The sequence below is a fragment of the Phytophthora sojae genome (genome assembly GCF_000149755.1).
Source record: "Phytophthora sojae unplaced genomic scaffold PHYSOscaffold_8, whole genome shotgun sequence".
NCBI lineage: Eukaryota > Oomycota > Peronosporomycetes > Peronosporales > Peronosporaceae > Phytophthora > Phytophthora sojae.
The window spans coordinates 2,087,400-2,102,265 of NW_009258122.1; the positions used below are offsets into that span (position 1 = coordinate 2,087,400).

Consider the following 14,866-nt stretch of genomic DNA (forward strand, 5'->3'; position numbering starts at 1 on the left):
GTTTCTCGTTCCGAAGTGAAAGGCACCGCGAGTGGCTGCCAAACGGTCACTATGGCCTTACACCCCTATTTTCCAACCTGTTGAGGATTTATACTCGTCCTTCTATAGCCGCAGAAGAATCCCCGTCTATCTACCCATCACAGATCCAACAGGAATGATGGGCTGATTACTCATTATACAAAAAACTATATGCGAAGTTTTTCGCGGAAACCAAGTTTGCTGGATATTAAATCCTGTCGAAATGCTTATTCTGTAGGATACAGTATGGGGCTAGAGGGGTTAATTAGATTCCCCACCTCTATTTTAGACTAGGAATTATCAGTGCGATTAGCAAGTAGCACTATCGACCGATCATGAACCATCGTGGTGAAAGATTTGAGTTTGAGCACATATGTTGGTACCCGAAAGATGGTGAACTATACCTGAGTAGGGTGAAGCCAGGGGAAACTCTGGTGGAAGCTCGTAGCGATTCTGACGTGCAAATCGATCGTCAAACTTGGGTGTAGGGGCGAAAGACTAATCGAACCATCTGGTCCATGTGCTTAATCCGATCCGCAACAGATTTTTTGTAAATAAGGCGGAATGTCACCGTGCAAGTCGGCATTCCGAGCTATTTGAACTAAATAATTGTAGCTCTGTAGGTGTCGATGTGAGCCAAGCATGCAACATGTAAGGTGTCAAAGCATTTCGAGATAGTGTAGTAGATAGTCGACCCGGTCACACGCTGATTGGCAAAGAGGACTCCAAGCTCCGGTCTTTACTAGCCCAAAGACGCCTCGGTAGCTCTTAGCCACAGTCGCTAAATTAGACAGAGTCCAGTCTCGCCAGCTTGTCCAAGCAGGATTACTCACTCCTATTTGCTAACCGTTTAGGCTTTGTATCTAGGTTTATACCCTCATCTACGGATATTCAAATCCGATTAAGATAAATGTGTTAGCTAATAAGGCGTGGACATTCCAACCGCGTTTCACAATAATGGGAGTTAGAATATCAAAACCTTAAGAACGCATGCTCCCTATGTGAAATTGTCCGCTCGTTCCAGACTGGCTAGGTGCTCCTTGCTTCTTCATTCTAGCCATGACCATCGAAATCCGATGACTGCAGCTGTAACCCCACCCCCATCTAAATCCCTGCTCTCGACTGACGCCTCCCTCCGTCATAAAGCGAAAAAAAGTTTAAGTTTAACCTGGTAGCAGATGCGGGGGGGTCATGCCTCTTCCAACTTTTTTATTTCAGGAAATTACAACGCGTTGAAGTTGAAAGGCTATTTTGGTGATAAAACATCAAATTTTGCTTGGTTTGTTTTTACTAGGTCATTCCTGAAAGCAATCATTCCTTCTCGCAACTGCACAACAAGTTTCAACACAGAATCGCAGACTTGCTTTACGTGTATTTCACTTTTACTACGTATCACATTTAGGAATGACCCACTCGGTAAGTGGATTACTTTTGATTGGTCCCTTTTTGTGCGTGGTCACCAATACATTTTAGGTGGCTAACACATTTTCATGAGAGTCGAACACTAACGTTGATGCACTAAGAGCCCTCACACCCACACAAAAGACAGCGCTTGAGGGAAGGTGTAATAGTAACGTGTAACACAAAAGGTGTTACGCAAGGTGATCGAACTGTGGCTTACAGCGTAGTAGCGGCACATCAGAATTCTGGCACGAGATCCTCCCACTACCAAGAGCGAGGGTTTTTCCCTGCTCTGTTAACCAGCCTGGGGCGGTACACCCTTCCTTAGTGACCTCGGTACAGTCCCTTACGACAATGTCCCAATGTCGACTCCTGGTTTGAGATGGACGCGCCATCCACATCCTGGGGATAGTGACACCACCACGCATGCCACAGCCCTCACACCTTACTACCCGGACAGAAGCGTATCCGTGACAAGTTGGCGCCACCCAACCCGGCGTCGACTATGGGAAACTTGGCAGTACTAAAGCTAAACCTGGACCACACTTCGAGAACCACCTTGACCAAAACTCACCTACTTGCCTACAGTCTTCTCCGCTTTCTTTACTTAACTAAAGAACACCATAATCTTTGGTGAAAAGGGGTATACTCCCCTATCACATACACCATTTTTTTCCTGTTGCTCACTCGCCAAGAGGAAGCATCGAGGAGAACGGATAGACTGCTTACTTCCTGCATTATGAGCGCAGCACTTTAACCCTTCTAGCCCCAACCTTATCCTGTAGCGATTATACAGAATAAGATGACATGATTATTAGATTATACATCAAAACTGCTGGGGGTATGCTATTGCAACCCCCTCCAGGGTGACGGTACAGCAATCGTGCACTTCCAGCACAAAATAGCTGCGAAAGTGGACAAAAGATGAACAATGTATCCACCATCTGATAAAAATGGTGTGTGCTCATTGGGCGAAACAAACGTAACACACACGTTAGTACCTTTAGAACTGCAATACCTGTCAAGTTCGGTATGAGTCCGACCCAAGAAGCGTTAACAGCACCAGTCATCCGTCCTTCATGCCACGCGGCGGGTGAGGCCCAGGCGCTGAGGGAAAAAATGCCCAGTTCCTAACTAACGGAGTGAGGAGGAACTGGGCAATTATTTCCTAGCGTCACTAGACCTCCGATAGACTTCGTGTATGCATCTATTCGCCCCCTACGATTCTTAGTCTTATTGTGCTTTGCAGTTATTTTGCCGACCATTTTAGACGATAGATATGGCAAAGCCTGTTCCTAAATATGTGTGAAAGAAGATTCACGACCTGCTAAAATTATGCATAAATCATAGATATATCGACTTGGAAGGGCCTGTCAGCAGCCGTGCATTGGCCCAGTACACCACCGTCCATGATCCCCAGCACATCCACCCTCTTATGCATAATTGCCGTGTGTGTAGGTGCTTGTGGATAAAAACCGACAGAATTGCAGCTGCACAGCCACATTTGCACTTTCAAAAGTGCAATTGTGGCGCTTTTAGCGTTATTCTAGGCCTCCACCCATTTATGCACCTCGATTTATCGTAAATCTAGCAGGTGGTCGCTATAAAACAGCAAATCTCGTCTCATATTGCCAAAACCATTGCAAAGCACATTATCTTCAATTTTCTACAAATCGGAACAGGCTTTGTCTCAAAAGTCTGCTAAGATGTATATTTTATACACGCAAACGTGTATTTGAAGCGTTTGGCGCGACACCGGGGTCCCATCCTGCCCCGCCAGGTGGGGAAACAACCAGTATTACCGGATAATGATTGCCCCACCGACCAACGCTTATGCGTACGCATGCAGCACATTCAAACATGGATAACAAGCCACCCTTCGTTGATTCAATAAGTATGGCATAAGACAATAATGCAGAACGCAGAAAATGTGATTCTCGACTCGTTCGACTTTTGTTTTGCAGGGCTACAGAACTACAGGATAGAGAACTGGTTGAGCTTCAGTTTGCTCTTCTGTTTCCGCGGTCGTCCAGGCTACGTTTGCTCTTCTTGCTGCTTGGATTCGTGGTCTATTCCGTCTGGTCAGCGCCCAGAACAGGAGGATTTGCTACAGCTCCCGGCACCGCTGGATAGTAGTGTAAGTGTTGCGGAGGGATCAAAAAGCACTTGGCCGATAGCGACTTCATCTTCTTCTCTTTCAGCTCTTTCATTTGGTGGCGAGGAAGTTGTGCGTTTTCGCGGAGAATAGTAGTTTGTGAGCCACCACCACGCCATCTTGCCATTGTGGTTGTTGCCTGGTGATTTGAAACTTCAGCCGCCGCTGCAACTTGGTTCGAGCCTTTTTCATGCCGCTAACTCACCCGTCGTGCACTTACTTACTTACTTACTTACTTACTTACTTACTTACTTACTCATTTACGAGCTAACTGGTTTACTTGCTTGCTTACCTATCGATATCCACAACGAGATCGGTAACCCGTTCTAGCAAATCAATCACATAGACAAACAAAAAGGATATTTGTAGTTTTCGCAGAGTTATTTAACTACGATAGGTCTATAAATCCATTGACACGAGCGGGATTCAACAGGGTATTTCAATGTAGCTAATCATTAGGCCGATTTCTTCCAAATGATCAGGCTGATCTACGACCTCATTTTTGCCGTAGGAACGTTGAAACGGGCAAATGATTAGCCGCTGTTCACCATCCATTCCTCAATCAGCGGCCCGACTTACCCCTCCAGTTATTAATACATGTACGCCGTGGTCGCCGCCGACGCGAGCCAGGTACTCAAGGTACATGACCCACCGTAGACGCCGCCGTCATCGAGAACTTCTGTCTCCGAACGGGTTGACAAGTGCCTTGCATCATCTGGAGAGACGTCGCAGGAACCGCTACTATGAATTGCTGTCAAAGTTTGCGTACGCGGTGAAGCGAAACCACACCAAGAACGCCACCTATTTGGCTCCAATTCCCCCAACTGCGGCGGCATATTTGGAGAGGAACAAAGTCGTGTCACATACATCCCTCACTGCAGCTTGGCTGACGTATACTGAGCTGTACAGTTCCACGTGTAAATTGGTGATGAAGCAAACCACTGTGAAAAAAGGAGTTCGTATGGATCATTTGGTCAAATTTTGCAAGGGATTGAAAGTGTGGGAAGGTCACGGAAAACGAGATAACCTCGCTGACGTGAAAATGTTGCTGCTGGTGCAGAATGAAATAGGGCAGATTGTTGGACGCCGACTCACAAGTTCTGAGAACAAGGAGGAAACGATGCAGCTTCTATCGGACGTGCAACCTCAGCTAGAAACGAATGGTGAATGTAAATATCTGATCACGGATAATGCGCGTGCTGTCCGTGACTTTGTGGCGAGTGTGTATGGAGATTCTGTCATTGTACAGCAGGATCCATTTCACGTGCACCAGCGCTTTGGAAAGCACATCAAAGCGAAGCCTCTTCGGAAGTTCATCTGCAAGGAGATTAAAGCCGCTCTCTACGATGTTGACCGCGAGCCCAGGCCGCCCAAAGAAATGGAGGCAAAGTTGCGCGAAGTGCTGCGCAAGATTACTGCCAATGACTTGGGCTGCACGCTAGCAAAGTGGAACAATACCATTGAGTACAATGTCGCTCAAATCAAGGCCGGTCATTTGCATGTTGCTGAGAATACATATCAGGAGGGTAGCGGGCCTGCTGTGCGTGTTGTGTCGCCCAGCCAGCTCGAGGGGTTCCATTCCGCATTGAAAAAATTGCTGGCGCGGGAGGTGCGAGCCGAGCTTGGCCTGCGCATTCTGGACGTGTTCATCGTGCAGCATAACATCGATGTCGGGGCCCGGTTTGGCAGAAATCCGGCGATCAGCAACGTAGATATGATATCTGCCTGTCGAGCCGCCACTGTATGCACGTTATACGGAGTGGATTAGTAGCGAATACTCCTGAGCAAGAGTTTGCGACGAATCTCGTGTCAGCACCGATACCGGCTCCGCAATATCGTTCCACAACTCAACGTGACTTTGCATTTCGCTCATGGGAACAAATGTTTCAGAGTGCTAACGTCAACGCTTCCGCTCTAGAAACTAACCTGGCAAGCTCACGTCGGCACATGAAAACAATTAGAGAGTTACTGTGGAAAAATGCTACCATACTCCAACAAGGTCAAGGTGACCCCACAGAGTTTATGCATTCTCTCCGAATGGAGGACCACAACTATGAGGGAGGTACGGGGTTATCCTTTGAAGAGCATGAGCTTTTGCGTCAAGTATTTTGTGAGCAAGTCGAATGTAAAAGAAGCTGGAGTGAATGTGATCTTGTTACCACTTTCATGTACAACCTTGTTGTTGCTTCGAATTGCAACTCACATATCAAGCTTCACCGCCGCAGCTATCGTACGTTAGAGAACAAAATCAAAGAACTACGTGCTGACAAGGGCTGTGCACCGTCCAAGCCAGCTGCACCCACCAAGAAGCTGTTGGGTTTCGTTCACAACCCATAAGCCAGGGTAGAGCGAAAGCGTCCGAGCAAGATCTACAAACCTCTCTGTTTACTACACTTCGCGAGTCAAATGCTATAGGGCAGAGACGCAAATATTTTTGTCGAATCTACGATTTTGCGAGCTGCGTGTGCGATAGAGTCCGCTCGTTTTCTAAGGAGTCTTTGCTGAGACGCTGGGATGTGCTTAAGAATTCGCCGGAAACAGATGGTGCTTGCAAAATCAAGTTCAAAGTTATCCGAAGCACGCTAGGGCAGCCTCAGTCTACCTCTAATGCTCTTGAAATGGACTGTACCAGTGATTTGAAGGTCTCGGACGTGACTGGAGCAAGGTCCACGGCAGCACCACCATCGCTACTCGATATGCCAGAAGTGACCCTCCTTCAAACCGCATCGCTCGACACGTCTCGGCTTCGAACCGGGGATAGCTCTGTGGCGTAGCGGGATCAGCAAAATCTGCGAGATTGCCAATCCAACTTACCAACTGCGCCCGAACACCGACTTACAGAGGGGGTCCCCCGATGATCCGTGATCTGTGTGCTGAACTGGTCACCTTGTGTACCCGTCGGTAGGGCTGGATCTGCTCCTCTGGTGTCTGCTGAAGCGTCCGAGCCTTGAAGACAGATCAGTCTGGGTGAGACGCGGGGATGTGGGTGGAGCAGCGTGGAAATCTTCACTCTGCTCGCGGTAGTATTCCAAATCCAGTGGCCCTGTACTTGGATCTGGCGGCCTGGATCTGGATCCGGCCGGGTTGTTGCCTTTCGTGGTTGTTGTCCTTTACGTTGCCTTCGCAGGTCTTCCTTGGTCGTGTTTGCCGCCTCCAATGACGGTGTCGTTGACAGTTGAGATGAGAGGACGCACCGGCCAAACTGATAACTCCGGTGGATCTTGGATCTGCACTTGCAGGTAGTTCACTAGGAAGGTCCTGGATCTGGCCAATATATTACTCCAGTCTTACAACCAACACTAGATCTGCTACCGCTAACCTCTCTACGCCGTGTAGGGCCAATGTCGTTCCCGTTTCCAGGCGAGGGAGGAAGCGCTTGCGTTGTACAAGGCAAATTCTGGTCTGATTTATGCTTAAGTTCGCTCCTATCCCAAAGTCCTATCGCCATGTGGCTCCTATCATCCGATCTGTACCTACCGACTCTATGGACTCCCTTTACCTTCATTGCGTGTCAGCTGCTTGCCCGTAGGGTCGTGTCTACAACTTCCTGATTACGCCTGGATGTGGATCCAGATCCACGCTGGATCTTGGATCTTGGATCTTGGATCTGGATCTTGGATCTCCATTGGTGCAGATCCAGATCCACCTGAGTCTTGGATCTTCGACTCCCCGTTTCTTGGAACCCACTTTACCACAACCGCCTCCTGTCCGTAGTTGGCGCCGCACAACGGTGTCACTGCGGACACTTCCTCCGATCAGGATCCTAACTTCCAATTCGATTCAGTCTGTCCAACTTCGCCTTCGCCGTTGTCTAGGGCATTGGCTTAGCTCAAGGGCTTCTGTCATCTCCAGATCCATCGCCTCCTGCCTTGTTCAGACGCCGTTTGCGTCCGATCCTCACATACAAGTATACAAATGTCTCCATTCACCGACCTGCAACCGCCTTGCAGATCCATCACCATACTCTCCAACCGAAGCGACCCGGTGAATCTCAGCCCCACTACTCCTCATGAGACTGCATTACACCAAAACGATTCCTGTTGGTGCGATCCCGCAAGAACTCGTGCAATATTGCTCCACAGTTCAGATCCGCCTCATCCACCCAGGATGGATCTTCATATCCACGCCAGTGTACCGGGAATTCACGGTGGATCCGGCCGTAACGAGTGCGCTTTCCAGTCCTCATGTCAGTAAGTTTCTCCACTTCGTACTCATCTTCACCTAGATCCTGGGTCCAGCTGTCCTCCGGCAGTAGTGCCTCGTCGAAGTCATATCGCTCCGTAGTGTCTTCGGTCAACTGGATCTGGGGTCGGTCTGGGAAGTTCCTCACAAGCTTCAACTTGGAAACATGTACCACAGGGAACAGCCGATATTCCGTGCCAGGGGTCTCGACCGCACAGCGTATTCTCCCATCTTTTCCGCCACCCGGAACGGACCGTGCCACATGTGAGCCAACTTGCGCGCATATCCTTCCTTCACCCGATCCAAATACAACCAAACTCTGGATCCAATTTCAATCTGGTAAGCATACAAACAACGTATAGTGGAAGATGTTAAGCACAGAACGGTATTGTACTATGCACGATATCAGTGCGCTGGCACCAGTAGAAAATTGTTTTCTACTATTAGTGACTCATATCTCGCTTCGTCTAAGCTGTTGGTGCTGGATTTCCCCTACTTACTAACATACAAGACAGGAATCTCTTCAGATATGTTTGACATCGTATATGACGGTATGTTATCTACGAAAGGAATTGCAGGTGCAGTTGCAAACACCGTCCGGCGACGCCAAAAGAGGTTTTACCAGCTTCGGTCTCGAGTTGGAGCGAAGGTAGAGCAGCTGCGTGCTGGGGATGCAACCTACGTCCCTCCCCTCCCTCCAACAGAGGAGCAATACATGTCAAAACACTCGTGTGGATGCCGAAATGCTAAAAGAACTATGGCTAACACACACTACCATTTTAAGTCGCTTGTGCGCAGCACAGATGACAGAAACGAAGTGTGATCGTGTTTTCCGAATGGATCACTCACAAAAATTCTGTAGCAAGCTTAAGGTATTCGGAGCTAATGGCATCAAAGAGCAGTCAGCAGCTATTCGTATGCTGCTGCTTGTTCAAAATGAGGTAGGGCAAATTTTGGGGAGAACGCTAACCCAGTCTGAGAATCATGCAGAAACAGAGGCGCTCTTAAAAACAATGACGCCCAAAATAATAAGTGACTCCGATGGGCCTCGGATATGTGTTTGTGACAACGCCAATGCCAACCGCAATCTCATTGAGAGAGTGTTCGGCGATGCGGTGGTAGTCAAACAAGACCCTTTTCATGGTATTTCAAGGTTCACCGAGAAAATAAGTGATAACAGTAAGAAGCGGTGGCTTTCCAAGCAACTGTCTGCTGCAATCTGGAGCGTAACCTGCGCCCGCCACACGAGTGTGAGCGTCGTGTCAAGTCGCTACTAGAGTCGCTGGATCCTGCTGGTATTTCCGTGAAGCGTTCTGAGTGGGATGGATGCGTTGCCAGTAACCTGGCCCAGATCCGGCGGGGGGACCTGTACGTGGGCTAGAATCAGTACACAGAGGCAGGGGGTGAAGTGCGTATTATCTCCACAAGTCAGCTTGAAGCCATTCACTCCAAGCTACGAAAGCTGCTTGATCGTGTTCTCTCAGTTGAAGTGGGCTTACGCATTCTGGACATCTTCATTCTACAGGTACTATACTTGTTTGAAAATCAAACTCTATATCTCTACTAACTGATCTTGCGCAGCACAGCCTTAGCGTCGGGGCGAAATATCGCCGAAACCCCGAGTTTCACGGCTCTGATTTTAGATGTTTGTGTCAAAGTGCTGTTGTCTGTAGTGGTTTGCTGCCAGAGACTCCACAGCTCGAGTACGTCATGAAGCTGATGACGATCAAGTCCAGGGACCTTGCTCCGAGCAGCAGTTATCGTAGTTCAGCAGCCAAGCCAGATGAGCACAGGCCTTGGGAGCAACTGTTTGAGATGATCCAGCTTCGAACGTCTAATAAGGAAGCCAAGCTTCTGTCTGGTGCGGTCCCTTCAGAAGATATTCGGGCGCTACTATCAAATGCATTCAACTGCGACAACCACTTCAATCGAAAAAAACTAATTGAGTTTCTTCGCTTGGAGCCCGAGTGCGACAGCTCAAGAGATTTTTCAGCTCACGAATTTGCTGTCTTGAAGGAAGCTCGCGCTGAACACCTTTCTGCCAGCCGCGAATGGTCTAGCAGCGAAGCTGTGGCAACGGTTCTAAACAACTGTGCAGTGGGGCGTCTCGATAATCGAGCGTTAAAACCCCGAAAGCGTGGCTTTCATGCAATTTCCAAGCGTCTACCAGGTTTTGATGACATGCTCAAGACGTCTCCACCAGTTCTGGACTCACGTATGGTGATCATGACTGACAAACCCATCAACGACGACAAGATCACACCGGATGAGGAAGCTTTGATGAAAACTTTATTCGCAATGGTTCGCAAGTCGTCGCTCAAGAACAAACGGCAGGTATTTGTAGTGGTTTTTAATTTCGCAGCGGCAATGTGTGACGGGATTGAGCCCAAATCCGCCGAGTTCCTGAATCGTCGCTGGGGGTCGGTGAAGCGATCGAAAAATCGCGTCAAGAAGGCCCAAGGCGATGGAGATGACGAGGAGAAGGCGTCAGCCAGGTCTTCACCCGATTTACAAGCTGATCAGGATACCAAATCGTTGGATGATAGACTATGCGCACCTACCGAGCGTAGAGCTAGGGTTTCCGGGTCCCTCACTGGCATCCCGTCAGAGCCACAGCAACCGGCAGCCGCATTAACTTCCTCTACATCGGCACCAGCTGCCTGTGAACAAGGTTAACTTATCGGTGCCGAACAGGTTAACGACGCGGTCATCAATACTCCAGTCGCGATCACACTATCAGCTGCAGCAGCAACTTACCAACTGGCTCAATGGGACCTAGACACTGAAGCCCAGCTTCGCCTAATTGCAGTATCGTTAGGCAAAGGGCGCAAGGGGAAGTGGAAATTAATCCACAGTGAACCTTAAACGGTACCCTGGCTCCAAGTTGGGTCAAAATGCTGTTCGTATGCGTCTTTATGATCGACAAATAGCGGCCAAAACAGTCCCGGCAGCTCCAACGTCAATCGCCCCGTCATATGGACGACAAGAAGAGCAGGCATCAACATCCTCAGCTCCAGCTTCAAACAAGCGCCCTCGGCCGTCGTGTGATAGCTGTCGAAAAACGAACGAAGATGTGGACCAAACAGCGGCAACCAGCACTGCGAACAACGCCAAGCAAGAGAAGGCCAGCAAAACATCTTATCATTTTTCAGTTGAACTTAAATATTACTTGATAAGCATCGCTATAATATCTGTTTAAAGGCGCAGCACATTGCATCTTAGAGTTAGAACGCATTCATTGTTTGAGGCCAGACAATAGCAGCCTTACCGGTAGAAATTACACAGCACTGGGGCTGCAACAGAGTCGCTGGCTTCATGGAGATGCGCGCTGGAGCAGGAACAGTCCTGGCAATAGTAGATTCCACCAATAGAGCTGCTACAGCGAGGCAGAGCTCCAGCGTTAAGATGCAATCGGAGCTGGGATCGTAGCGAAGGAGCCTGACAAGCAGTCACAATAACGTAAGCAGCGGTGATAAAGCACGCGTCGAGCCATGATGCAGTGACCTGAATACGATGAAGCACTACTTACCGTTCAGGCGAGCGCACAAAAGCAGGAGCACGGCAGCTGCTAAGCAGAAGATCACCCCATGACTCAGCCCGCTGCCTCCGATATCTTTGATGCGAGGCCTATAGCAGCAGCAAACCAGAAGCACAGTGCGGATGCACGTTATTGCATAGTCAAGCACCACTAGAACAGCTCTAATAACTCACCATGAGGGCGGAGCTTCCTCCGTCGTGGCACGCCGCCTGCCTTGGCTTCCGTCCGTCGTTTCGCTGAATGAGCGCAAAGAGCAAAGTTCAGCTGCTTCGGTCACAAAATTCATTTAGGTTTAGTATTGAAAGAGGGGGTGTCGCCCTTATTGTATCGTGAGCCTACCGGGACATGTACCGGGACAGGCACCTGGTCTAAACTGGTCCCATCTGGTCAAGTTGGTCTAATCTGGTCCCGGGACAAGCCCACGAATTCCGGTCAAGCCCCGATTCCTCTCCCCGGTATTATTTCGACCAATCAGAGAGTACTATAGATCGGGCTCAAGCTTACTGTCAGATCGCTATTTGCAATCGAAACCCACGCGTGCAGGTCTTCTCGAGGCGATCTGCGCTTCATAATCCTCGCGGCGAGCCCTCCTGCCTACACTACGCACGAACGCTGTGAAGCCCTCCTGCCTACACTACACGCTTATGGGGCGGCGTCAGCTCTGTACTGAGCGCCGACGGACTTCAGACATCCGTTCATGTGCAGCAACTGCGGTGCGTCCTTATCGCATGCTTAAGTGGATTGATGTTGCTTCTGTGGGTACTCATTGAAAAAGTTGTGCGCTTGTTGACTATGCAAGATTTTAGGCTACTGGCGGTACCACTCTACAGCAGCGGTATTCTCGCTGAGCAGTGAGGTTTGGGAGAGCAATGGCAAGGCCGAGGACATCGCCTTCATGGGACTGGACCACAAGCTTACCCCGAAGCTGGCCGAGACCGGCTTAATTGCGTGCGGTCGACGCGTGAGCCACAGTAGAGAGCGTCAGTCATCGAGGAAGAGCACCCCCAGCACCGCTCCAAGTCGTCCAGACGCCAGTCGCGCCAATACCAGCAAATTGCTGGTCGACATCGTGGCTCCGAGGCTGGACACTCAATCTAACCCATTTATTTATCGAAGGTGGGGATTAATGTGTATTTGGGCTACTACAGACTGTGTAAGTAAATGCTAAATCGTGGTGTTTTTTTTTTATCTCCTTTGCGGTGTGAAATAACTATCTAATGTGTTGGCTTGATTTTGGGCCAACTTTGCGCAGTCAGGGTTCTCCTTCGAGTCTCCACATTTTGCGTGCTTCTTTCGGCAATCGTCGCAGAAAGTTGCCTTCCTTTTGCGTGCCTTGCGTGCTGCAGTACCGGGGGTTGGAGCTGGCGTAGTAGGTGTTGGTGCGGTGGGCGCCGTAGCTTCATTCCTGAATGATCGCGACTGGCAGTTCCGGATCGGCATTCTGAGTTGGTTGGGTGTAATTGCAGATCCTGGATAGAACCCTTTGAACAACTCCATAAGGTGCTTTGACTTACCATATCTGCCCTCGTAATTCTCAGACTCTTGTACTAATATATCCATGTGCTCTTTGCTGATGGATACAGGCGGTGACACCGTCATTTGCGCGTAGCGGACTTCTGATTCACCTTCAGCTGGTAAAGTGGATTCCAAGAAACGGGGAGTCGAAGATCCAAGACTCAGGTGGATCTGGATCTGCACCAATGGAGATCCAAGATCCAGATCCAAGATCCAAGATCCAGCGTGGATCTGGATCCACATCCAGGCGTAATCAGGAAGTTGTGGACACGACCCTACGGGCAAGCAGCTGACACGCAATGAAGGTAAAGGGAGTCCATAGAGTCGGTAGGTACAGATCGGATGATAGGAGCCACATGGCGATAGGACTTTGGGATAGGAGCGAACTTAAGCATAAATCAGACCAGAATTTGCCTTGTACAACGCAAGCGCTTCCTCCCTCGCCTGGAAACGGGAACGACATTGGCCCTACACGGCGTAGAGAGGTTAGCGGTAGCAGATCTAGTGTTGGTTGTAAGACTGGAGTAATATATTGGCCAGATCCAGGACCTTCCTAGTGAACTACCTGCAAGTGCAGATCCAAGATCCACCGGAGTTATCAGTTTGGCCGGTGCGTCCTCTCATCTCAACTGTCAACGACACCGTCATTGGAGGCGGCAAACACGACCAAGGAAGACCTGCGAAGGCAACGTAAAGGACAACAACCACGAAAGGCAACAACCCGGCCGGATCCAGATCCAGGCCGCCAGATCCAAGTACAGGGCCACTGGATTTGGAATACTACCGCGAGCAGAGTGAAGATTTCCACGCTGCTCCACCCACATCCCCGCGTCTCACCCAGACTGATCTGTCTTCAAGGTTCGGACGCTTCAGCAGACACCAGAGGAGCAGATCCAGCCCTACCGACGGGTACACAAGGTGACCAGTTCAGCACACAGATCACGGATCATCGGGGGACCCCCTCTGTAAGTCGGTGTTCGGGCGCAGTTGGTAAGTTGGATTGGCAATCTCGCAGATTTTGCTGATCCCGCTACGCCACAATGGTGCGCGTGCCCGGATCTTCTGGTGACTCGGGATTTCACCGTGAGTCCCAAGAAGAAGTTCGAGTGAAGAAGGAACAAGGGGATCAAGCGTCTTCGGAATCGGGATCGACGACGACGCTGCTGAATGAAACAAGATCCACGGATCGGCAGAGTGCAAGGAGGACCTCTATCGGCGGAACCGAGGTGGATCCAGACATGGATCCAGAAGAGAAACCTCAACCTCCTCCACAGGTCCCTTCAGGGACCCCGGTGATTGCGACGAAAGTCAAGATCCACTAACAAAACAAACCAAGGCTGGCCAGGATCGGTATGCATTTTCTGACTCTCCAGTCAAACAAGAGCCCTACATCTTTCATCCAGACAAGACCCAGACGAAGAAGACCGCTACGAGAAGGAAGATGAAGGCCCCGGAGCTGGAGGACGAAGATCCAGAAACCTCGGCCCAGGATGGATCCGAGGCATCATGGATCCGTCATCACGAGAAGCAACTACGCAGCTTTCTGACAGTGGATCCAATTATGCAGAAGTTCGGCGTGAAGCAGATCGGAGCCCTACAGGGACCCTTGACACTTCCGGCAGCCGTTAAGCGTCCAGGAATCTTGGCAGAGATGGAACGCTTGATGCAGCTTCTGAGGGATGCCGGTCTCGTGGCTGGAGCGTTCGACGCGTCAGTGATGTACGAGATCGATCCAATCCAACTCCGTGCCACGACGGAGATGCTGTTCAACCGGCTGAAGGTGCGAGATCCAGCCGAAGCCGGATCCCGCAATCCTGGATCCAAGATCACTACAAGAAGGATCCACAGGATGTCGGACGTCGTCACCTTATGTGTCGGCTGGTCGGACACGTCTTCGGAGCCGCGACGCATGTCACTTGGACCATCGGGAGCCTCGATGCTACGCGCCCGAGCCCAGATCCAACGTGAAGCGCGTCCTCAGCCCCGATCCCAGCCTCGATCCAAGAAGCAGCCAGCTCCATCAGTGGATCCAACAGCGACGGCATCAGGATCCGACA

The 14,866-nt window shown here is 50.0% G+C and overlaps 4 protein-coding genes across 4 annotated transcripts; all 4 read left to right on the plus strand.

The window, feature by feature from the left end:
* Nucleotides 1-353: 353 nt before the first annotated feature.
* PHYSODRAFT_520257 (hypothetical protein) lies at nt 354-506 on the plus strand (the record flags this gene model as incomplete). The annotated part of the gene is made up of 1 exon (XM_009535449.1): nt 354-506. The coding sequence occupies one exon, from the start codon at nt 354-356 to the stop codon at nt 504-506; it is 153 nt and encodes a 50-aa protein (XP_009533744.1).
* A 3,711-nt stretch (nt 507-4,217) lies between these two features.
* On the plus strand, nt 4,218-5,342 carry PHYSODRAFT_520820 (hypothetical protein; the record flags this gene model as incomplete). Its single annotated transcript, XM_009535450.1, has 1 exon — nt 4,218-5,342. One exon carries the CDS (start codon nt 4,218-4,220, stop codon nt 5,340-5,342), a length of 1,125 nt encoding a protein of 374 aa, XP_009533745.1.
* Nucleotides 5,343-10,123: 4,781 nt separating this feature from the next.
* PHYSODRAFT_304688 (hypothetical protein) lies at nt 10,124-10,432 on the plus strand (the record flags this gene model as incomplete). Its single annotated transcript, XM_009535451.1, has 1 exon — nt 10,124-10,432. The coding sequence occupies one exon, from the start codon at nt 10,124-10,126 to the stop codon at nt 10,430-10,432; it is 309 nt and encodes a 102-aa protein (XP_009533746.1).
* Nucleotides 10,433-13,849: 3,417 nt separating this feature from the next.
* Nucleotides 13,850-14,777, plus strand: PHYSODRAFT_337766 (hypothetical protein; the record flags this gene model as incomplete). Its single annotated transcript, XM_009535452.1, has 3 exons — nt 13,850-14,116; nt 14,218-14,589; nt 14,658-14,777. The coding sequence occupies 3 exons, from the start codon at nt 13,850-13,852 to the stop codon at nt 14,775-14,777; spliced, it is 759 nt and encodes a 252-aa protein (XP_009533747.1).
* Between the last annotated feature and the right edge of the window lie 89 nt (nt 14,778-14,866).